This window comes from Mustela erminea, chromosome 4 (assembly GCF_009829155.1).
Source record: "Mustela erminea isolate mMusErm1 chromosome 4, mMusErm1.Pri, whole genome shotgun sequence".
Classification (NCBI taxonomy): domain Eukaryota; kingdom Metazoa; phylum Chordata; class Mammalia; order Carnivora; family Mustelidae; genus Mustela; species Mustela erminea.
The window spans coordinates 139,157,634-139,181,408 of record NC_045617.1 but is presented as its reverse complement, the minus strand read 5'-3'; the positions used below and the strand labels follow the sequence as shown (position 1 = coordinate 139,181,408).

General features: G+C 43.8%; 1 protein-coding gene across 2 annotated transcripts in view; it reads left to right on the top strand.

Moving 5' to 3' along the window:
* DTNBP1 (dystrobrevin binding protein 1) overlaps positions 1-23,775 on the top strand; it is a 128,652-nt gene that overhangs the window by 54,074 nt on the left and 50,803 nt on the right. For both annotated transcript variants that reach the window (XM_032341162.1, XM_032341163.1), the window contains exon 7: positions 15,780-15,802. In XM_032341162.1, the coding sequence (XP_032197053.1) occupies positions 15,780-15,802 (23 nt within the window). The remainder of the gene's footprint in view (positions 1-15,779; positions 15,803-23,775) is intronic.

Below are 23,775 nucleotides of genomic sequence, written 5' to 3'. Positions count from 1 at the left end.
AGTAGTAGAAAGAGTGTGTCTTTAAACTCAAAAGACCCACGTCCTGGCTCTGTTGGTTACCAGTGTGGTCGCTAAGCCTTACCAATAACGTAAACAGTTGATCAACACATACTTTGTATATTTCATGTACTGTTAGCTTACAATAAGCTTCAGAAAAAATATTACTAAGAAAATCATAGGGGAAAATACATTTATAGTATTATACTGTGTTTATCAAAGAAAAATCTGTGGATATGTGGACCCATGCCATTCAAACCTGTGTTGTTTAATGGTTAACTGAATATTGAAAACAGCGGGGTTCAGTGAGAGTCTGCATATCACACAGTAGGGCTATTTCGGCCTCTGTCCTCACTGGCTCGCAGAAGTCTGACAGCCAGTCTTACACCCCCTGTGCAGATTATTGGAGGGCTCATCTGAGAAATAGAGCAGCCCAAGAGAAAAGACCTGCCCATACGGACCTTTGGGGGAGTGCCCTGATGAAAGAGTGGGGTCTGCTTCGTAGCACCCCCATCCCCATGCTGAGATTGACAACTGGTGTGTGTGATTTCTAATCAGCTTCGTGATGCCTCACTCTTAATAGAAAGGGGCAGCTGGGGAGTAATAGCCCATGGAGGAAAGCTTCCAGAGTGAAAGAGGCCAAAATAAATAGAAAATAAACAAACTAATAATAATTTTAAAAAGCACCCAGACAAATGAGAGACTGTAAGGGGAACAAAAGGAAACTTACAAACAAAAATCATAATTAATAGCCTCAGGTATATGAGGCCACCTTCTAAGAGACCATTTTGCATTTATGAGACATGAACAGGATGCTACAGAAAAGGAATAGTAAGAGACAAGAAAGAGCTCTCAGAAATAAAACATGACAGCAGAAGTAATAAACTTCAGCTGAAGTATTGGGAGATCAGGTTTGGCCTCTATGTAAGAAAGCACAAAGATAAGAAAAGCTAAGAATATTGAGAAAATTGCAGAATTCATTCCTGAGTCCCATATCTGACTACTTACTAGAAGCTTCAGAAAGGGGGAGAAGGACAAATCTATTAAAGGACTAACACAAGATAACTGTTCAGAACTGAGTGATAGGAATAAGTTTGAAAGGCCCACCAAGTACCTGACAAAATGAGTGGGAAAAATCCATTGTCAATGCATATTTTTATAAATTTCACTACACTAGGAATAGAGGTCATAAGAGTCTTCAGAAAAATCTTCATATTAAGGATCAGGAATCAAAAGGAACTTGAGAATGGTTCTAGAGCTGGGGAGTGATTTTCACTTTACATTTGCTGAGCAACATTTTCATCAAGTGGGAGGAAATGGTTGTTTCCAGGCGTACGGGGCTCCGATTTTGCTCCTGCACACACCGTATCAGTAAGCCGTGGGTGGATATGCTCCACCCGCAAGGGAGTAAGCCAGGGAGAAGGAAGAACGGACGGAGACTGAATTGCAGTGAGAATCCAGCCAGTGCGGAAGAGAAACAGCGGGAATGCTCAGCGGGATGGCAAAGAGAAGTCTGAAAAGGTCCGGTGAGCGATCCAGACTGGAGAAGGAAGACCTTCTGGAGGATTCCAAGAGCAATGTTCAAGGGAAAAAAAATGAAACTAGTGGGTTGTCTGATAAGCTTGATCGTATTCAGAGTTTTATAAGCTCTGATGGCAAGTCTTTAGTGATAGGTAAAACGGGCCAAACACAGCAACTGTTAACACTAAGGGAGAACACAGTTTCACCAGAAGAGAAAGAAAACACCGTATGACTCCGTTACAGACAGTATGTATAGGACTCTGTAATAGCTAATGTGGAGTTGGGCTGCAATTCTGATGTAACTTACTGGAAAGTTGGAGAAGCTTGTAGACCATGAGGGAGGGATTGAAGAAAGCTCACCTCGGGCTTCCACAGCAGGAGATCAATATGTGGTATTTAAAATAGAAAAAAATGAATATCGCTGTTGGCATACTGTTTAGAAAAAATGGAAGTAAATACCAGAAATAGCCAAAAGAATGGAATGTAGTTTCTTGTGAAAAGCAGGGCAGGAAGGTGGAAAGAGCTGGGGCAGGGAACTCTGATCCTCCTCGTGGATAAAGCGTGTGCACACTAGTTGCCTTAAGGAATGTACGTGTGTCCTTTTGATAAATACAGAAACTGAATTTAAAAACACTCTAGAAGGACGCCTGGGTGGCTCAGTCTGTTAAGCTGCTGCCTTTGGCTCGGGTCATGATCCCAGGGTCTTGGGATCGAGTTCCGCTTTTGGCTCCTTGCTCAGCGGAGAGCCGCCTTCTCTCTCTGCCTCTGCCTGCTCGTGCTCTCTCTCTCTCTCTCCCTCTGATAAATAAATAAATAAATAAATAAAATCTTTAAAAAAAAAAAATACTCTAGACTGAGAAGCATTGCCACTGACAAAACCTTCTATGATCACATAAGTTCCAAAAGCACTCCATCCTATATTTGCCTCGTGGAGTTTTGTAGGACATGTCAGTGCCTTCAGAGTGCTGGGAATTCCTGTAGTAAAGAAATTTGTTTGACCCTCACAGCTTGCTTGTTCCCAAACCAGTCTGTGTGTAATACATTTTAAAATGCCATGACTTGGTATTCTCTGTATAGCACCATCTGAAAAATTTTCAAATACTGGTTTCCCCAAATTATTTGATTGCACAGGGAAGACTTTCTTAAAAATAAACCTCCTACCTTTTTAACAAGATGCCCTACAATCTGAACTGATGACTTTTCTTGCTCTAAAGAAGATAACAAAAGATTGGTAACAAAAGATTGGCTAGGGTGTGTGTGTGTGTGTGTGTGTGTATGTTAAAACTTCTGCACGCTGGGGCGCTTGGATGGCCTCCCCCCCTTGAGATTTATTTATTTATTTATTTGAAAGAAAAGAAGCAGGAAGTAGGGGAAGAGAGAGCTGGAGAGGCAGACACCCTATTGAGCAGGGAGCTCAGCTTAGGACTGGATCCCAGGACCCTGAGATCACGACCTGAGCTGAAGGCAGAGGCTTCACGAACTGAGCCCCACTTGATGCACTAAGCATCTGACTCTTGATTTTATGGCTGAGATGTCAGATAATTCAGAAGATGCATTTGCCATACATGCCCAACTCATGGATTCCTGGCAATAGGAAATAAATACTTTTCATCAGATAAGAAGAGTTAATATTTTGTTTTTGTTTTCTTTTTTAATCTGAGGATAGTTGACAAGAGTCAGTATTTTGTACATGAACCAAAATAAAGAACTTCAAACCATTCACATGTTTGTCTGTCACTAACAGAAGAATGGACCTGAGATTTGGAAATAGTCATGGTATTCGGTGGGGGAGGGGGGTTACAGATGTGTAACAAAGTATAATTTCTTTTCTTTCTTTTTAAAGATTTATTCACTTATTTTAGAGAGAACGAGTAGGGGGCAGAGGGAGAGAGAGGATCCCAAGCCGAATTCACACTGGGCATAGAGCCCGACCTCATGACCCTGCTAGCAGGACCTGAGCCAAACCAAGAGTCGGATGTTTAGCTGACTTTGCCACGCATGTGCCCCTGTAATAAAGTATAAGTTCTGGTGATTATGTAGGATTTGAAGAAAATAAAACAGGATAATGTTCTCGTGGTAAGGTGGTGCAGGAAGCTGCTATCATCAGGGTGAGCGGGGAAGGGACTTCTGAGAAAGTCCACGAGAGCCAGGACCTGATGGGAGGGCAGCCATGTAAGGATCTAGCATGACACAGTTCCACGCAGAAGGAAGAAGAGGGACAAAAAGCCTGAGTCATGGGGCACCTGGGTGCTTGGTGAACCACCACCAGTTGGTGAAGCATCTGCCATGGTTCAGGTCATGATCCCAGGGTCCTGGGATCGAGCCCCGCATCGGGCTCCCTGCTCAGTGGGGAGCCTGCTTCTCCCTCTGCCTCTGCCTGCTGCTCCCCCTGCTTGCTCTATCTCTCTCTGTCAAGTAAATAGATAAAATCTTAAAAAAAAAACCAAAAAACCCACAAAAACAAAAACTGAATCATGAGCCCTGTGAGAGAATGGAGAAGTGGAGAATCCCAGCCTTCTGAATTTTTCATCTTTCCACCGTTATGTTCCTTAGCATGCTTACTAAGATTCTTTCACAGTAATTATCCTTAAAACCATACGTAAGTGTGTAACTTTATTAAAATATTTCTTATTTCCAAATTTCGGGATCCTTTGTTTTCTTCAGCTTGCAGCATACTGTCAGAATTTCTCTGAAAATAGCTGCATCTTGAAGAAGACAGTGATTTTAGTGATTCCACTTAATTATAAATGACTCATAATTTTCACAGTCCTCTGTTGGCCTTGAAATCTGCTCAGCGGCATACTAAAACATTTTTTTCACTGGTTCAGACTTTGGAACTGGGTTTATCTCTTAGAAACTCTTGTTGGGTCGGGTGGGGGAGGGTCACTGCTTCTGTTGAGGTCTAGTGATCACGCATATCTTGAGAAAGTTACTCCTTTTACTTTCTGTGTGACAGGTAATGCTAAGAAACTGTGCTTTCTCTCTGTTCTTTGGTAACACGTAGACTGCAGACGAAGTTTCAGAAATCTTCGACGCTGAGTGTAGGAGATTTATTTGAGATGGTACGACATACCTTTAGTAGAAGTTGACCAGTTCATGTTCCAGAGAATAATCTGCCAAGCTCCTGACCTTCCAGAAATGACCATCCAAACTAACCTAGAAAAGGAGTGGGCCTCAGGTCTGAGCTGTACTTCCCATACCTGAAAGTTGGGGATGGTGGTGGCGGGAGGCTTGGCAGGAGTGTAGCACACAGGCCTGGCTTTGCTGAAAATAGAACAGAGGAAACCGGTGGCATTCTACAGGGTGAAGATGGTTCTGGAACCAGAGGAGAAGGTCCTGAGTACCTCATCCGGAGGAGTTGGGCAGAAGGTGGACAACCAGTTTCTGAGGTTTTGCAGCAGAGTCTGGTTCGGAATGGAAAGTGGATCGGGAGGACGTTCCTCAGGCAGTGCTCTGACGAAAAGGCCGTGGACGTATCTACCCAGGATGGAGTATTAGGGACCAGATTTACTTTCCCACCTGATACAGCCCAAAAGCAGACAAAACAATACTTCTTAAGACCCTGGACATGAGGCAGAGAAGAGAAGTGATCCTTGATGGACAGGAAACAGGTGCAGTGAGACCTCCTCTTGCCCCTTCATTCTGCCTCGAGAGGGTTTCCAGGCTACAGAGCAGGGCGGGGGACCCAGGAAGAGCCTGGCACATTCTGAGTCGAAGAAACAGAGCTGGGAGTCCGGGAGTCCGAGGCAGCCAGGGTTTATAGGACACGGTGCTAGAGAGGAGAGGGCTGCACAGAGAGGATCCCGGAAATCTGCCAAGGGTTCCTCTTGAATATCCAGCAGCGTGTTCCTAATGCACGTGAGGAGACTCCCAGAGGCAGGAGGGGGAGAAGGCAAAGCTAACAGTTGCTGTTGCTTACGCTGTGCCTGTTCTCAACAGCCCTCCTGGAAAATGTTGTAATTCATGGGACGCTGGGAAGAGCACTCAGGAAAGTGTTCTCTCAGTAGGGGGTATAATTAGCCCCGAGACGAGTCCTGCTCCAGACCTGTTTAACAAATCATGAAAGCAGTCATCAAAAGGACCAGATTGTTTCCAAGGAAATTAACTCCCAAAACAGAGCTCAAGAATATTTGTAGGAGGAGGACCTGAATATCTAGCACCCAAAAGATAAATCACAATGTGTAGCATCTGATTAAAGATTACTCAGCAATATGGTGAGTGCTGTGAAGTGGCGATTCAGAGACCTGTACCCCTGGGGATAAAAATATATGTTTATAAAAAATAAAAAATTAAAAAAAAAAAAACTCAGCAAACATGGAGATAACCAGTCAATCAAAAGCAACTCAGAACTGGTACGGGTGTTAGCATTAGCAGACAAGGACACTAAAACCAGTTATTGAAACTACTCTCTAAGTTCAAAATATTAAGTGGACACATGGAAGATGAAAAAAGGCCCAAACCTGTTTCTCCATTTTTCTACATTTTACTTCCTCCTTCCCTATTAGATGCTAGTTTTAGGTGGTTCCCAGGTGGTTAACTGATAGTAAATTATTGTATTTATTACGCTATAGTAATCACACCTGCTAAGCCAGTGACCTCTTGCTAGGAGGCTGTGAATTTATGGGGTTCATGAATTTGTAATCAGATCTTACATCTTCTTTCAAAATGAAATCTAAGCTTATGAGTTGGCAGGGAATCCAACAGATTCCTATTCTGAAGTGTCAGAGAATAAATCTTGACAGTTTCAGACTTTATACATAGTCACAAGAACAGATGTAGCTAGAATATTTTCACAGGTTATTAGATCCTCGGGTTGACAGTAAATATAGTTCAGGACTGATATTTAAGTTCTTCAAGCTTTATTTTGAACAACGAGTATCTGTTTGCCATCAACATTAAAAACGCATGTTGCGTCTTGCTGCTTTAAAAATAGTATTTCTCTGATTGGCTTACAGTACTCTTTTCCCAAACTTTTTCTTCCAGTTGTGTAAATGTGGTTCTGTATGCTCATCAAGATGTTTGTTTGGACAGAGACAGTAAACACTTAAAATGTATATTTACATTTGAAAGTGGTCAAGACTTAAAAATATAGCAACCTTGAGAAAGGTTTACTGAAATTCGGGCAAACATAATTATAATTATCCTGGGTTTACAAAAAAAAAAAAGATTATCCTTTTTCTGAAGATAGATTGGTTATAGCTTCTGCGTAGTCATTTACAGAGCATGTAATAACTGTCAGTGTTCTCGAATTAGCTTGTTAAATTCGGGATCGTAATTTCCATCTTACATGGCCTGGTACCGTTTTGGAATTTGTTGCTCTTTTTTCCGAGTTGCTTTCTAAAGTAGGCAACCGGTTACTGTAGTCTTCAGGTGAGCATGGCTAAAACATGGCGCGACCCTCTGCTTTGCTCCTCCGACATTCTTGGTGGATTCTAGAGATGGGACAGGCAGAGACCTGCTCAGCAGCCTGTCCTACCTGCTCGCCCTATGGTCAGTGGCCGGAAAAATCATCGCAAAGGCAGCAACAAGAAAGGGAGTGCTCCTCCTCTCCGACACGCGTTCCTCCAGGGCGGTGCGCTCTAGCGTGGCTATATTGGCCCCGTCTCTCTGTGGTCTCGCTTCCTACCTGCGTTCTGCCATTTCCGGTCTTCGTTCTGGCTCAGAAAATTGGCACCATCCGTGTTTCAGAGGACATTCAGTCGTTAGCTACTGGGGAGGTTTGATCCTGGATTTCAAAGAAGGACATTCTCCTCCAAAGTGAGCAACGCTTTCCTTTCTCTCTGGAAGTTCCGTGGCATGTTTTGTTCATGATGAATTCTTCTCGTTATACTGATGGCAGAGAAGTGCTTTACTGTCATAGTGAGCAGCACATTACTTCTTAGAGGAGGAGAAAATAGAAGCTGATAATACATAACTCTCGAGGATGAACTCAGATGAGAATTTATCGCTTGATACCAGTATTCTGTGCTTTTACATGGTTTTAAAAACAAAGCATCCTGTAAAATTATGAAATAAAATTGGACCGACTCAAGGAAAGTTCAAACAATATTTATCCTATAAGCAAACTTTTAAGAAGATTCATTCATTCATTCAAATGAATGGACAAGATGCTTGGCACACTAAAGTCAAAATATTGGTAGAGAAAGAAAATTGAATAAACATTGTATAACATGAAGACCATAATAGAGACACAATCTATGATGTACTTTGAATGTTTAATTTGTATTTTTTTTTTCCTTAGTTTTTAGGGAACCAAGTCCATTGACCTATAAATCCCTATTTATCTGACTTCTTGAAGCTGTCCATTCTTGACTTCTACAATACTAGCATCTTTTCGGTTTCCTTCAGAGGCGCTTGAATGTTGGTATTCTCTTGGCCGTCGCCTCCTCCCGTTCTGCATAGCCTCCCGCAGCAGTCCTGCCCTCTCCTTGGCTCACCCACCCCCCACGTGGTGACCACGATCAAATCACTGCCTTCGGTTCGGGTCTGTCTTCTGCCCGCAGAATCACCTGCCATCTGGACAGCCTTACTTGGACATCTCAACAGACGCCTGCCCCAAATTACACTCCACAGCCACACTTGACCTTTCCTTGTCTCAGTAAGGCCCTGCCGTCTACAGATCTACCCATTCCACAAACGTGGGAGTCGCCATAATCCCTATCCCTTCCCCCCATCCTGCCGTCTCCGCTCCGTTCCCAGTCCAGGCCAGTCCCGTATCCTTGAATCTGTTCTCGCCTTTCTGTCCTCTCGGGTCCTTTCTAGCTCAGTCGTGTGCAGCCTCAGTTCTGGTGACAGCCCCCTCATTAGTCTTCCCGTCGGAAATCATGTCCCCCAACCACTTACGTTACTGTCCTTGCTTTTTTTTTTCCCCCCTAAAATACAGTTTTGATTAAGACTCCTCACCATCTTCAAGATAAACACTAAGTTATGGTGATTGGGTTACTTAGGTAACGGTAACATTTATTTAGCATTTACTGTGCTTAAAAACCGTAGTCTAAATTAACTCAAGAGAATTCTCCTAATGCCTGTCTGACGGGGCGTGCTCTCCTTGTTACCAGCGAGGAAAATCGGACCGGGGAGATGAATTCACCAGCAGCTGCAGAGCCAGGAAGTGGCAGTGCGGCACCAGACCAGTGTCTCTCGGACTTCCAAGTCTGCCCGTACCCTTTATATTATATCCGCGCCCCACAGAGCTGTGCACACTCTGGGGTGGGATGCTGGGGCGTAGGAAGACCATCTTGCTTCTCTCAGAGCTCTGATCACTTCAGCTCTCGTGACTGCTAATTATAAAAATGAGCTAGCAGGGTTTTTCCATCGTGGTACCACTGGATCACAGACACGTCTGAATGTGGGATGCATGATTTTTTTCCTTTAATCTACCTTCTACCCCATCGGCCACATACTCCCCACGCCTGTGGGGACGTCGGGTTTCAGGCGGCAATCACGTGGTTGTATGATGCTGAGAAACAGCAGACCACTGCCTTGGTCGTAATGAATGACAGAGCAGGCTTTTTTAGGAAACTGGCTGGCCAATTAAAAATTTTGAATTAAAAAAAAATCAATAATGCAAAGGTATTAGAATTCTTTCACTTCTTTCAATATTTAGAAATTAGTTACCATGGCTTAGTAACTGGACACTTTTCAGTACATCAGTGAGAATAAACATGTTTAATAGGCCTTGTGAAACTCACGAGACCTCTTCAAGGGCATGCTAGGTTTTCACTTTAGGTTCACATCAGTGATGATGGCTTTCAATTTTAGTTTCATCGGTTTCCTAAAAAGGAATGTGCTTTCACAGAGATGAGTGGACCCGGATGTGGCCCCGAAATGTGGGGGTGCGTCTGGGTTTTATATACATGACTTGTATCCAGTAGACTAGGGCGCTTACTTTAAGTACTTTCTGGTGGGGCTGAACTCTCAGGTGGGCCACAGCTTGCGTTTACAGAGGGTGTGTGTCCTTGAACTACGTTCGGGGTGCCACAGATCGCACACGCTTGGAGTCCGAGAGGGGCACAGATTTTGTTCCCAGTCCTGTCTCTTATTAACTGGGTAGGCTTTGATCCGCAAGCCCCTTTTTCTTCACTGGGTAGGTGTTCTGTGGTAAGAACTCGCTGAATAGTCCTTCCTTCAGCCTTCGTATCCTGCTTCCTTCAGCCACAGGCGTCCCTCTCCAGCTCAGACGGATTTGCATGGAAAACAGGCCTAGGGAAGTCCTCTTCTTGCAAGTTTAGAGGGAATTTAATCTGTATGTAACTTAGTTGCCACCAACCAGCTGATTTCCTAGACCTTCATTCTCTTTGGAGGGAAGGGCATTTTTTAAAGTTCCAAATCCTTGTTACCATATTGCTCAGATTCTTTTCCTTTTTAAAGGCCAATGTTCTAGGATCCTATCATTTCATTATTTTTTTTTTTAGGCTGTACTTTGCCAAAGTAGAAATATATGAAACTGGTGTTAAAAGCATTATAAACATGGCCTTAGTGCAGGGTTTTTTTTTTTGAACTAGCTGCTTTTTCGAAGGTTTCATTTTACAGGTAATGTTAAAAATTGTTTTGTTCTGCAACACATCCCCTGGGCAGGATCTGTGTAAGGAGTAAATGGCAACAGGGATTTCAAAGATACAGATGGTTTTGAGAAAATTCACCGCAAGCTAGAAGGCCAGCTCTCCCTCCCCACCCCCACCCCCACCCCCACCTTCTGCCCTGTCAACCCCAAAGCCACCAAGCCTGTAAGGATACGCGTTTTCATGACTGTAGGGTGTGGGGAACGACAGATTTGATGGTCAGTAGTCAGTGGGCCGTTTTGAAAGAGGTCGCGTGAGATCTTTCCCTTGGACAGTTCATCATGGTGACAGATTCCGTCCATCCGCCATAGCAAAGGGAACGCCCTTCAAGTCTGTTCTAACCAAAAAATACCCCTTTTCATTCTTTAAAAAAAAAAAAAAATCCCCTGAATATTTTCAAATGTGAAGAAAAACGTTAGAGTTGCTGTTGCAGTTGGCTTTTTGAATGTGGTGGCTGGTCACACAGCATCGTTGTGTTAGCTTCCGGTCCCGGATTCATCCTCGGGGAAGCCGTTAGTATTGGGAGTTTGCTCCATCCCTGAGATGCTTGTCTTTATGGACACAGTCGTCCGGTGGTTCTAGTCTGTTAGGTTTGCATCTGATGTAGTTCATTTCTATACATATACAGATTTAAGACACTTTCTGGAACATTCCAAGGACTTATTTATTAGTATGATGCTTTTGTTCTTGTAACTCAACCCCTGTAGAGAAGATGATTACATAGCACTTGCATCCTTTGGAAATATTATTAGATTTTGCGTCTGGTGTTATTTGTTGAATGTTTTAGTTTCAGGGTTCGTTAGGCTGAATTTGTAAAGGCAGTTGCTGAACCGAGAAAATTTTAAAATATGGTGAAACGTAAGAGAGTATTTCAGTTCTTTCTACTTATTTGATCTTCTGAAAATGCCATTAAACTATGAAAAATAAGAGACTCAAATTTTTGGAAATGAAAGTGGCAAACAAGTTGTTATCAAATGAGATACTATGTGACCAGACTTTTTCATGAAGAATAAAATTCTCAGGGCGCCTGGGTGGCTCAGTCGGTTAAGCATCTGGCTTCAGCTCAGGTCGTGATCCCAGGGTCCTGGGCTCGAGCCCCGCATTGGGCTCCCTACTCAGGCTCTCTGCTTCTCCCCTCTGTGCCTCCCCACTGCTCATGGTCTCTCTTATTCTCTTTCTCTCAAATGAATAAATAAAATCTTTAAAAAGAAAATAAAATTCTCTATAGATACAGCAGGGGCTTCCTTGAAGAAGCAGATCTTAGTCATTCCTTGATTTTTCTGAGCGTTGGTTGGGTCTGACTGTGCACGCGTATGATCATGGTGGATGGATGACACAGGCTTTCTGCACATCAGGAGCTCGGCAGCATCATTGTAGAGATGATGTCTGTCCGGAAATAACCACATCACAGGGCAGCACGTGAGGTTTTCTAACACAGAGAGAGTTAAGCACCCTAGGAATTTAGATAAGGAGAGATCGCCAATTAGGTGTCAGAGATGAACTTGAAAACTGTTCCACACGGATCCTTATCATTTCTGTGTCTGATAGAGTTTGGAGAGTGACCAGAACGTAAAACACCTGCTGAACCTGTGCCTTTCATTTGGTTAACTGAGAGAGTGACATAATGGCTAAGAGTAAAACATCTGCCATGTCCTCAGTAAGTGTTAACCATCATCCTTCAAAACTCAGTCCTGTCCAGAAAGCCTTTGCTACAAAGCAAGGTGCACGAGCTGCTCCCTCCTCTTTATTCCTAGAGAAGCCTCAGCCTATCGTTACCGGAATGCTCCCCTGTAGGAAAGATTTCTGATTGTCGCCGTACTTCTCTGTCTCCTCAACCGGAGGCCCTTAAGGTTATGAGACATGCACATTCGAACCCAAGCATTATTCCTAGAGTCCAAGACGCAGTAAATTTATGTTGAATGAATAATTGAGCACAACAAAGGTTACCTTCAGTATAAGAAAATGGGTGTAAGGCTGATAACAGTGACGATGGGGAGAAATGGATGAGCTCAGGATGTGTTTCGAGGTAGAAGTGACAGGGTTTCTTGACAGACGGAATGTGAAGAAGGAAGGAACGGATAAAGCAAACTCGAGGAACTTGGTAATGCCGTTAGCTGACGCGCAGGAGCCTGGGGAACGAGGCCGTCTTGCACACGCTGCTCGCCGCTTGAGTGCAGCTCTCAAACAGGCGGGCGTGTGTGAGTCCGGAGCTCAGAGAAGAGATCAAGATAGGAGACGGAGCTCAAGAAATCAGCCTATAGCTGGTATTCAGAGCTACGTGGCTGGCTGAAATGGCCTTGTGAGAGAATGTAAGTGAAGTAGAGAGAGCCCCAAGCCAGTCTTGCCGCGAGCACTCCAGTGTCACGGTCAGAGAGAGGTGGAGGGGCTAGCAAAAGAATCCAAGAAAGCAAACGCTAGAGGAAGCTTTCTCGGGGAGATTGCCGATTGGGTCAAATGGATTCAGAGGAGCCGTGAGGAGTGATCATTGCACTGGGCAACATGTGATTGTTGGTGACCTTGACTCCGCCGGGGGTGGGGTCCGGAAGCCAAGTTGGAATCTGTCCAAGACTGGGAAGTCAGGGAGTAGAAATCTGCAGGAGCTGGATTTTCGGGGCGCCTGCGCGGGGTGGGCATCCTGTCTTTCTGCATCACCAGATGATTTCATCAGATTCCAGACTGGACTCCCGCACTGCTTTCCTCTTTCCGAGTGTTCATTGCTCATGGACTCCCTCCCTCCAGGGGTCCGGACCAGAGCCCTCAGCGGTCAGTGTCCCCCTCCCTTTCCTCTGCTTATTCCGGTCGGATCAGTTGCCAGGACTGTCAAGTCCTCTCCACGGCATTTTGCAAACCCGACTCCTCCTGTCCATCGCCCTCGCCAGTTCTTGCTCTTCCCAGGCAGCAATTAGCTCTTCTTCAAACTCCTCTGTAGCTTCCCGAGTTCTCCCTGCTTTGATTCTCCCCCTTGTCAGTGGATCTATCCATCACAGCTAGAATGTTCTTCTAAAACACAGCTTTGCTCCTGCGATTCTGCTAAAAATAAAACCAGATCCTTTTAGCCTGGCACTCAGAACCCTCTACCTTTTTAACCTCGTCTCCCACACCTTTCTCTCTGTTCAGCCCGCCGCTCTCCAGTGTTCGCTCTGGCCTCGGTCTGTAACCTGCATCCTCTGACCTGCACCTGCGTGCCTTCGCGCTCACTGTCGCGTCTGCTTGACACACCTGGCCCTCGCTCCTCTCCTGTCGTCTGTACCTCCAGATGCTTGTGACCCCTCAGAGACGCGCCGTCCACCCAGAGAACCTGCAGATTCCCAGCCTGTCAGTGCCCCTGCTTCACCGAGTTCTTACTCAGTCCGCTCAGAGCTCCCCGACGCGGATCTCTCCCTTACCCCACAGCTGTCCTTCCCTTCGCTACCTCAGCCACAGGCTTCCTTTTTAGGAAGTGGGGACAGGAACGATTCCCCGCCTGGAAGTTTCTCGAATATTTTACTAACGGTGTGGGTTCCATCCATAGAGGACACCTGGGACGCCGCTTGGCTGCTCCCCACTTCTCAGTGGGCACCTTCCCGTCAAGGGGCCGCGGCAGCCCGAAGGTGGAGAAGCGAGCGTGCCCCTCTCTTACGAGGCGATTGTCCCCCACCTGGCAGCCACCCGGCAGTGAAACAGACTCTGGATCGTTTGTCTGGCTTTTAGCTGTGGGGATTTGGGGGTGGGAGTGGGGGAGATGTCTCTGAAATTGTGACTCTCTGAGTTCCGGCTTTTTAAAACAGAAGGTGCCTTTTGGGAATTTTGCTCACGAAATGTTCTAGAAGCTTCTCATCAGAAAAGAATTGCTCATTAATATGGAGCTGAAGGCTCTGTCATCTCGTGCACCCAGCAGGGGGCTTAGGAACTTGCTCCGGGGAGGGCATCCGTGGGAAGCACATCGAAGGTGTCTTTATAAGATGCTTTCTGATGACCCTGTTGCCTCTCAGGTAGTCTCGGTTTCATCCCGTTCTTAGGAGGTAAAGTTAAGTTTTAGGCACATTTAACCTGTACCTAATTAATCTTCCAAGAATGGAGTGGGGCTGTTGGCTGAAGGGAAACAATTGCATTTTGTTTTTCAAGGTGGGATTGAAAATAAACCATGTTTCTGGAGGGTTGTTACGAGGAGTCGGTGTTTTCAGAAAAGAGGAAAGAAGTGCCGGTCTGATTTTAGAGCCTTCCCTTGGCTGTGACAAGAGTATTACGTGTTTGGCCTTCCAGCAGGCAGATTGCCCGTCCCCTCCACCAGCTGGTAATTGTAGTCGACTATTTTGGAACACGAGGGGTATCGTAATTAGTGGTGTGGAGTACTGACTGGTGAGTTCAGAATAGCCCTCCGTGCTTAGTAAAACCTAGAGTGCAAATAAGAGATAAATGTCTCCTATTTTGAGTGTGATGATAAGCTTTTCCTAAATAAACTCACCTCCTCGACAGTACTTCTTATCACCACCAATAGAGAGGGACAATCTCGTTCCAGAATTACGAAGGAAAAACCTGAAAACAACTTCCTTTGACTTCTTGGTTGAAAATGTTCTGTTTCACGATTGTTCATCTATTTTCTGCTGCTGTGCGTGTCCCCGGGAAACCTGGTATCTCGGGATCCTTAATTGACACTGACAAAATGACAAACCAGAGCCGGTCCTCCAGGCGTGGCCCTTTTGTGTCAGGATGAGTTGCGGACCTCAGTCTTTTGATAACGTGCTTTCCTCTTTCACTTAAAAGGGGCGATAACTGTTCGTATTCTGGATGATTTGTAGCCAAAGATCTTAAAAATCTGTTATTTAATATTGAGCGAGTTGTTAGGTGCTTTTATAAACTGATTCTTATATATACGAGATGGTTCAGAGCTGGTATTAAAATGCTTTTTATTTTTTCTAAGTGTTTTCTTTCAATTCTGGTTGAATTTTTTTTAACCCATTAGTAAAGTAATAGCAGAAAACCTGAAAATAGTGGGATGCCTGGGTGGCTCAGTGGGTTAAAGCCTCTGCCTTTGGCTCAGGTCATGATCCCAGGGTCCTGGGATTGAGCCCCACATCCGTCTCTCTGCTCAGCAGGGAGCCTGCTTCCTCCTCTCTCTCTCTGCCTGCCTCTCTGTCTACCTTGTGATCTCTGTCAAATAAATAAATGAAATCTTTAAAAAAAAACCCTGAAAATAGTTGCTTTAGACTAATTTTATTGATAATTTCAGTAAAGCATAGGGGAACGTCCAGAAACACCACTCTGGGCTTTTTAAGTATATTTTCATTATGATCAAAGAGCAGGGCTTTTTAAAGTATATTTGTCTTATAATCTAAGAGCAGTTTACATTGGAAACAGATGATTTTAAAATTTACATTTTCTTAACAGACAAAAAAAAACCCCAGACTCTTACATACAGAGAACTGGTTGTTGGCAGAGGGGCGGGGAGTGGCGGGACGGGGGGAAATAGATGCAGAGGTTGGAGAGGTACAAATTTCCAGTTATAAAATAAAGAATTCACAGAGATGGAAATAGGGAATATAATCCATAATATTGTAATAATGTTGTTTGGTGACGGATGTGATGGCATTTATTGTGGTGAGCGCTGAGCAGTGTATAGAATTGTTGACTCACTTATGTTGCACACCTGAAACCTATGTAACACTGTCATTATACTTCAAATAAACAAATAAAATTTACATTTTCTTTTTTCTTCTACAGGAAGGAACTTGAAACCTTCAAAGGTAATTTTGTGTTTAATTCTTCACTTTAAAGTAAATGAGAGTTAATCGATGTCAGATGTTCTCTCATGATGATGAACTCATTCCTTTTTCTTTGAATCAGTTTACATCAAAAAAAAAGTTTACTTAATCCTGTTTTTGTAAGTTTTATTTAATCACCAGTGGTTTTGATAGCCTCTTTGAGCTGGAACACATATCCCAAGTGAGAGTTTCTGCTGATGACCATGGCAAGTAATACGTAAGGATGGCCTCATCCTACTTGGAGGTTGTTGCGAATCCCAGTTTGACAAGATTCTGGTTTCTCGTGTGCACAGTCTGGGCCACGTGGAGAGGGCATGGTGATAGAGAGATGCCCCTGTGATCGATTGATTTTGGAAGGTCACCTGACCTTCCAAACTGTGTTCCGTCCTGGGTCCCGCCCTGCCACTGTCTTGTAACTTTGGATAAGTCTCTCGCCTTATTCAGGCTCGGTCTCTCCATCTGTAAGATAAGAAGCTCGGGGAACTATATCCTGAGATACCAAAAGCACCCCGCTTTGCCTTTTCATCTTAGGGAATTCCCTTTTGAAGGTGGGACACTGGAAAAATAACTCCAGGTCATGTTGACCCTTGCTGGTCATGGCGCAGCACTAGTGCAAAATAGAGGAAACCACAAACTCTCCAGCAGCTCCGAGCCCTTCCAACGTGCTGCTTTTCAGTTACCGGTGAGCAGGTGCACAGAGAAGGCAGCGTTCTCCAACAGACTCATCCCAGCAACTAGGAGGCTCTGAATTACTGCCTCTTACAGTACACATGAAACCAGTTTTATGCTTACTGTATTTCACATATGAGCTAGCACTGACTAAGATTGACTGAATGAGTACGTTTTTCTAGTTTATCATTTACATCTGACTCGTTTGTGCGTACGGTCTGTTTAGCTGTTTTGGGAAAATGACTGACCTTCAAGATAAAAGGTAGAAAATCTATTCCTACTGTGACTCTAATTGAACAGGCTTGTTTTGGCTGGATTTCTGTTTGACTGACTACGGTTACAGTAAAGTGGCTGAGGTCATGGCCGGTTTGTTGAGGGTAATGCTAAGTATTGTGTGATAGAATGTGTTCTCGTGGTTATCATTATTTCTCATCAATTTGTGCACCAGGACTCATGGATGTTATTTTCCATCCATGGTTGAAAATAAGAATGAATCCTCATAAAATGTACATTTCCATCTCATTCTTTCTCTTGTAGGCTAGCATGTTATATAACATTAGGAGGCGGGGGCGGGGGAAGCAATCAAGTTAATATTGAAAGGCAGGCAGGGACGCAGATGATGCACATGTCAGCTTCACTTGCATCTCAGACTGGGGCCTTTTTTTTTTTTTTTTTTTTTTGGTATGACAATATTCACAGTGAAAGAAGAGACCAGCCATTTCCAAAACATTGGGTAGTGTGATATCGTACCCAAGAGAATCATTCAGTTTATGCCGACATTTCTACATTTATACACATGTGCCTAATTATGGTATAGCCTGTACCAGCGTATCCAGCCCACCCACGGGACAAAGAAAGCTCTCCTATTTGAACAAACCATAAACTGATCATTGCATCATATCACAATTTTTTAGTACCAATATTCATTGAAAATTCTGTCCTCCTGAGTGTTTTGCTAATATTTCAAAAGCATGAGTAGCACATAATTAAAAAGAAGTGTAACTGTTCTTCCAAGAAAAAACGTGGAGGAAAAAAAAAAATTTACAAATTGTGACAGTTCCTTACTATTTGAGTGTTGTCTTTGGTTTTCCGTTATAGGTTACAGGAAGGCGAAAGATGTTACTTGGTCTAATTGTTTTATTCAACTCTTGTAGTTGTATTTGGAAGCTTATTTTCGAAGTTCATGAAAAGCTAACTTCGGGGAACAAAAACAAAATTAGTAACCCTCAAAAGTCAGTGGTACAGATGAGAATCATCCACATTCTGGATTCTTCCTTCTGTACTCCATGGGTGTTAGTGGGATAGGTCCCCATTCCTGGGTGACGCCTGTAGCACAGCTCTAAACATTATCGATACTGGCTATTGTTTATTTGTTTTTTAAAATACTGGCAGCAGGAAAGTTTTCTGTGTTTGCTGAATATTGCTTTGTTTTTTGTTTTTTTGGGTTTTAGTTTTTTTTTAGAGAGAAAGAGAGAGCCAGGTCGGGGTTGGGGGGAGTGGTGAAGAGACCAGGGGAGAAAGGAAATCTTAAGCAGACTCCCTTGTTCAGCACAGAGCGTGACGCGGGGCTCTGTCTCACGACCCTGAGATCTTGATCTGAGCTGAAATCAAGAGTCGGAAGCTTAAACGACTGAGCCACCCAGCCCCACCCCCCACAAATACTGCATTTTTAAAAAACTTTAAATGATAGTCCCTTGGATATTAAACAATAGAAAAAGGAGAGTAGGATTTTCTAAATCTTAATTTTTAATTTTCAGTGGGGAAGGAATTCCATTATTATAAGCATGTGTAAAGTAAGGTTTTCACAGTCCTTATAGGGAATTGGCCTTGAATAGACTTGCCTGTTTATTAGGGATTATTTATCACAAATGGGCATTCCAGGGGCAACTGGGTGGCTCAGTGGGTTAAAGCCTCTGTCTTCAGCTCAGGTCATGGTCTCAGGGTCCTGGGATCAAGCCCCACATGGGACTCTCTGCTCAGTGGGGAGCCTGCTTCCCCCTCTCTCTCTGTCTGCCTCTCTGCCTGCTTGTGATCTCTGTCTGTCAAATAAATAAATAAAATCTTTTAAAAAAAAAGTGAATTGTAAATAATCATTTAAAAAAAAATAGTCATTCCATGTATGACTCTCAAAATCACTCTCAAGGTTTTTAAAGTGTACGTCTAGAAAGAGTGTGCCCCTGGATGGGATGTTGCTCGAACCTCCATCATTCCTGACTTAACATGGCTTTGCTACGCAGACTCGTTCTGTCTTCACTTAATTAATTCACCAAACTAACCGTCATTCTCCAGACCGACTGATGCCCGGAGCGTGCTAAGTACTCACCAGCACACTCAGAACCTTCTAGTTCCACTGCTTGCTCGAATGCTTACCCGGGGTGAGTTGTTTGCTCTCCAGCTCCGAGGTGCTTGTTGTTACAATCTGCAGTTCAAATAATATCAGAGAAAACGAGGGAACCTCAGTGTTAAGGGGACCTGTCTGTAAGAAAACGAAGTTGACAGCTAGGGTAGACTTGGTATAGGTAAATAGATTTTGGAATTGCTGCAAAAGGCAAAATTCAGAATTAGAAAAGAATTGGGGAAAAAATAAGAAAAATCCTGAAGGGTTCCATATGTGAATTGTTTCACACATCTTAAATTCCTGCTCTGCTTTTTAAAATAGACCGGAAATTTTATTCATGGTAGTATGGGTAGCTTAAGGAAGACTTTAAGGAAGAATTTTCAGTCAGTGGACCTATGCTCAAAAAATTCACAAATAAAAGTATTGGTTATATTTTATATTAAAGTGTTTGTATATGTGTTTTTAATGGATCCCTATATTTTTTATAAAGATTTTATTTATTTATTTGACAGAGACAGAGATCACAAGTAGGCAGAGAGGCAGGCGGGGGGCGGGGGGGAAGCAGCGAGGAAGAGAGCCCGATGTGGGACTCGATCCCAGGACTCTAAGATCATGACCTAAGCCGAAGGCAGAGGCTTAACCCACTGAGCCACCCAGGCGCCCCTAATGGTTCCCTGTATCAACTGTTTTTTAAAAAATTAAATGAAAGGGTGCCTGAGTGGTGCAGTAGGTTGAGCATCCCAACACTTGGTTTCGACTCAGGTCATGATCCCAGGGTCATGAGATCAAGCCCCATGTCAGGCTCTGGGCTCAACATGGGGTCTGCTTGAGACTCCCTCTCTTTGTCCTTCTGTCCCTCCCACTGGTGCTCATGCTCTCTCTCTCTCTCTCTCAAATAAATAAATCTTAAAAAATCAAATGACCAACATGGGATCTAGTTGTATCATATAAGAGGATGTCCATTGTAATCTCCTTAATATAAAATTACCCAGCCATGTCAGATGTGTGACTGACGGTGTGAAAACCTGCCAGGATTTAGGAGTTACCACTATCACAGTGAGTGATAGAGTATGTGGGCAAAACCAGCTAAGGCCAGCCTGATACAGTGTGGTCACCAGTATGGCTTAGCTGTGGAAAGCAAAGCCAGTGCAGGACATAGGGCCAGAGTGGTCAGAGAAATGGGAGGAAGACCAAGACAATTTAGTGACAAGGAAGGATAGAGAGGAGAAAGTGTAAAGGAGAGGTGGTTATCAGCAATACAAGCAATGCAGTATGGGGAAGTCCCACTGGATTTGACAGTGAACAGTCGTATTGGTGATTGGGCATCGGAAAGAGCTATTTGTAAAGGGAGAGTCCAGATTGCAAATCAGAAGTGTATAAGGAATTAGCGTACAAGGGTGATACAAACTCAGTATTCTTTTAAGAATGAGATGAACAAAATGAAAAAGTAACTTGAGATAGAATCAGGGTCAAGGTCGTGAGAGAGGGTGAAATCGAAGATAATGGAGTCGAGTAAGATCCTGGAGAAGACAGAAAGCGGTTGTATCCAGATGTGTTATCCTTGCACAGGATCCAGAGACATCTCTTTCCCAAGCCTTAGAGAAGGGAAGATGCCTGGTAATATGGGGAAAAGTTGATATGGAGGGAAGAAGCAGTTTTTTAAGAATCCATTTAGAGCGAGATGGTCTGAACTTTGCAGGGCTAGGCCCAGAAGTAGAAATAAAAACTGAAACAAATATGCTTCGGTTAACACAGAGTTGGGACTCGGGGAGGCACATAGAGTAGATCAGCAGTTTGGTAATCTCGGAAGCTGAGGAGAGCAGCGTTGAAATGCCTGGGCATGGAATTCGGGCTGGCAGGGAGAGGCCCGACTAGACCAGTAAAATAAGCAAGTGGGGAGGCCCAGGGGATGCTGTGCACCATGAAGATGGAGAACACGTCAATGGTTGAGGTAGATCTTGTGGACAGAGATGGAGGTTTGAAATCTTAGCAGTGGAACAGTTCCCAGGGATGATCGCTAAAAACAGAAGTCATAAAGTAGTGGAGGTTATCCGAGTCAGAGAGTTCTGACCCCGCTGGGAGTCTCACTTGTTTGGATGACTCTTAGATGTGAACTATAGATACTTCCGGCTTGGCAGGCCTCAGCCTGCTGTAAATCTTCATGTATGGTAGGGGCGCCTGGGCGGCTCAGTGGGTTAATCCTCTGCCTTCGGCTCAGGTCATGATCTCAGGTCCTGGGATTGAGCCCCACATCGGGCTCTCTGCTCGGCGGGGGGCCTGCTTCCTCCTCTCTGCCTGTGTCTCTGCCTACTTGGGATCCCTGTCTGTCAAATAAATAAATAAAAATCTTAAAAAAAAAAAACTTCATGTATGGTAGATGGTAAACTGGGTAGAGTTTGTTGATTCCATTCAAGGGTTAGCTTGACATATAAGGTACAACTATTCAGCTGCCATTTTTCAATATTTAAGTGATGGAGACTCATAGAGACTGCCATCTGTCCTCAAGGCTAAAGCCCTGGGGTAAAGCTTGTAGGATAAAAAGGCAAATACATACATTTAATATAACGTAAAAAATATTATAATAGAAGTGCACTGCAGCAGGAATAATGGACTGTTTAGAGAGAGGACTGTACTTGAGCTGGATCTGAAGGAGGAGGGCTTACCAGGTCCGAAAGGCCAGTAAGGACATTCCAGAAGGAGGAGGGAACAATTGCAAGGATGCAGAGATGTTTATTTCGAGAGCACAAGATTTAACTTCTTGTTCAATGAGGGAACTACAAATAATTTGTTAGAGCTAAAGCATATGGTGTGTGGGGCAGAACTAGTGAGGGATGCATCGAGATGTAGGCAGGAACAACTGATACCCAGCCTCAAATGTCATACAGAGGAGTTTAGACTTTTCCCTTTGGGCCAGTGGTCTCCAAGGAGGAATGTGACTACGCAGAATAATTGCAGTGGAAGAAGAAAACTGGAGCTTCGTTTCTTTTTTAGGCCTTCCTTTTAGATTGCAATTTTTGTGTGTGTTATGTAATAAACTGGTACAGGAATTCATGTATATGATGTATAAATACACAAATCTGGGTTACATGTTAAGTCTTTAACTCGTGGTGGAGGACCATGGTAAGGGAGCTTAGAGGAGGGTTCTGTGGTAGCCGGTGGACACAGGATGGGAGGGTTTTCGTTAGGGTCGTAGGATCAGACGACTTGCATTACAGAGCAAGCGTTCTGATACCATGGAGAAGGCCGATTGGAAAGAGCAGATCTAGAGGAAGAGAATTGTTGGAAAACTTACAGAGATTTGAATTGAAGGCAGCGGTAGATTGGAAAGACATAGGAGCATGACAGGGCATGGAATCACAAGACTTGTAACTCCGTGGGGTTCCTCTTAGGCTTCTGGCTAGGACATTTACATGCAAAGGGTTTTTTCATGCACCAAGAAATGTGATAGTGGCCAAAGCAGATTTGGGAGGGAATGGTAGCGAATTTGGCTGTTTTTTGGGGGGAGAGGGTGGTAAAAGTACCATTTTGCAGGCAAGTTCCCCATAACCTCACAAAACTTTTTGGTATCCAATAGATTGAGAAATGATTTTTGAGGACAGTTTTATTGAGGTTTGATTTGTGTACAAAAGGTTCCTCCATCTTTAAGTGCCATTTCAGTGATTTTACTAAATTCTGGAATCGCGCAGCCATCGCCACAACCGAGTGTTGCAGTATTTCCATCACACACAGCGGTTCCTTTCTGCCGGTTTGCCCTGAGTCCCGGCGGCCTCCCAGGCCCCAGGCCATCCGTCATCAGGGTCTGTCTCCATCAGTTCGCGCTTTCTGGACATCTCATAAATGCAGCCAGACAATGTGTAGTCTTTTTGCATCTACGCTCTTTCACCTAGTTTAAGATTTTTGAGCTTTTTTTATTGACCAGTTGCTGTTACGTGTATGAATACATTGTGTTTCGTTCGCGCGTAGGCCAGCTGATGGGCATTTGGACGGCTTCCAGCCGGGGGTGGTTGTGGGAAATGCTGTAAAGTCTCCCGCGTGCCAGTCTGTGTACGGACATGTGTTTGCATCTCCCTTGGGTGTGTAGCTAAGGCTGCAGTTTCTGGGTCATATGATACGTTTAAACTGAACTTGTTAAGAAGCTGTGTGACTTTTCCAGAGTGCCTGCAACGTTTTCCATCCCCACCAGGCGTGTGTGAGGGCTCTAGTTCCTTTCCTCCTTGCCGGCACGTACATCCTTCGCGCTGGCATTTAGGTCTGTGATCCATTTCCTCTCCCGTGATCCCTTTCGAGTTATTTTTTTCTGCTTGTGGGATGGAAGAGTCTAGGTTGTTTTTATTTTTGTTGTTTTGTTCCTTTTTTTTTTTTTTTTTAGACATATCAATATCTTTTTATCCCAGAACTGTTTTTTGGTAGACAGTCTCCCCGCCCCCCCCCCACCCCCACCCACCGCCATTGAATTGCTTTGGTACCTTTGCAGGAAATCAGTGGCCATAAATAGAAGAGTTTATTTCCGGATTCTCAGTTTTGTTCCTTTTTGCCAGCATCACACTGTATTGATAACTGCAGCTTTGTAAAAAAGTTTTGAAATTGAGAAGGATGAGTCCCTCAACTTTGATTTTTTTAAAAAATTGGTTTGGCTATTTTAGGTCCTTAGAAATTCCATATAAATTTTAGGATCACTGTGTCAGTTTCTTTAAAAAAGAATTCTGGGGCTTGGGTAGGTATTGTGTTGAATTTATAGATCAGTTGGGTGAGAATTGCTGTCTTAATATTGTGTCTTCCAATCCATGAACCAGAACCGTGTTCCTATTTCTTCATCTCTTTTTTGATTTTTCTCAGCAGTTTTTTATTTTCCAAATATAAGTCTTGGACTTTTGTTAAATTTAGCCCTAAATATGTTATTCTTCTTGGTGAATTCTATCTTGATCATACTAAATTGAGGTGTCTATGA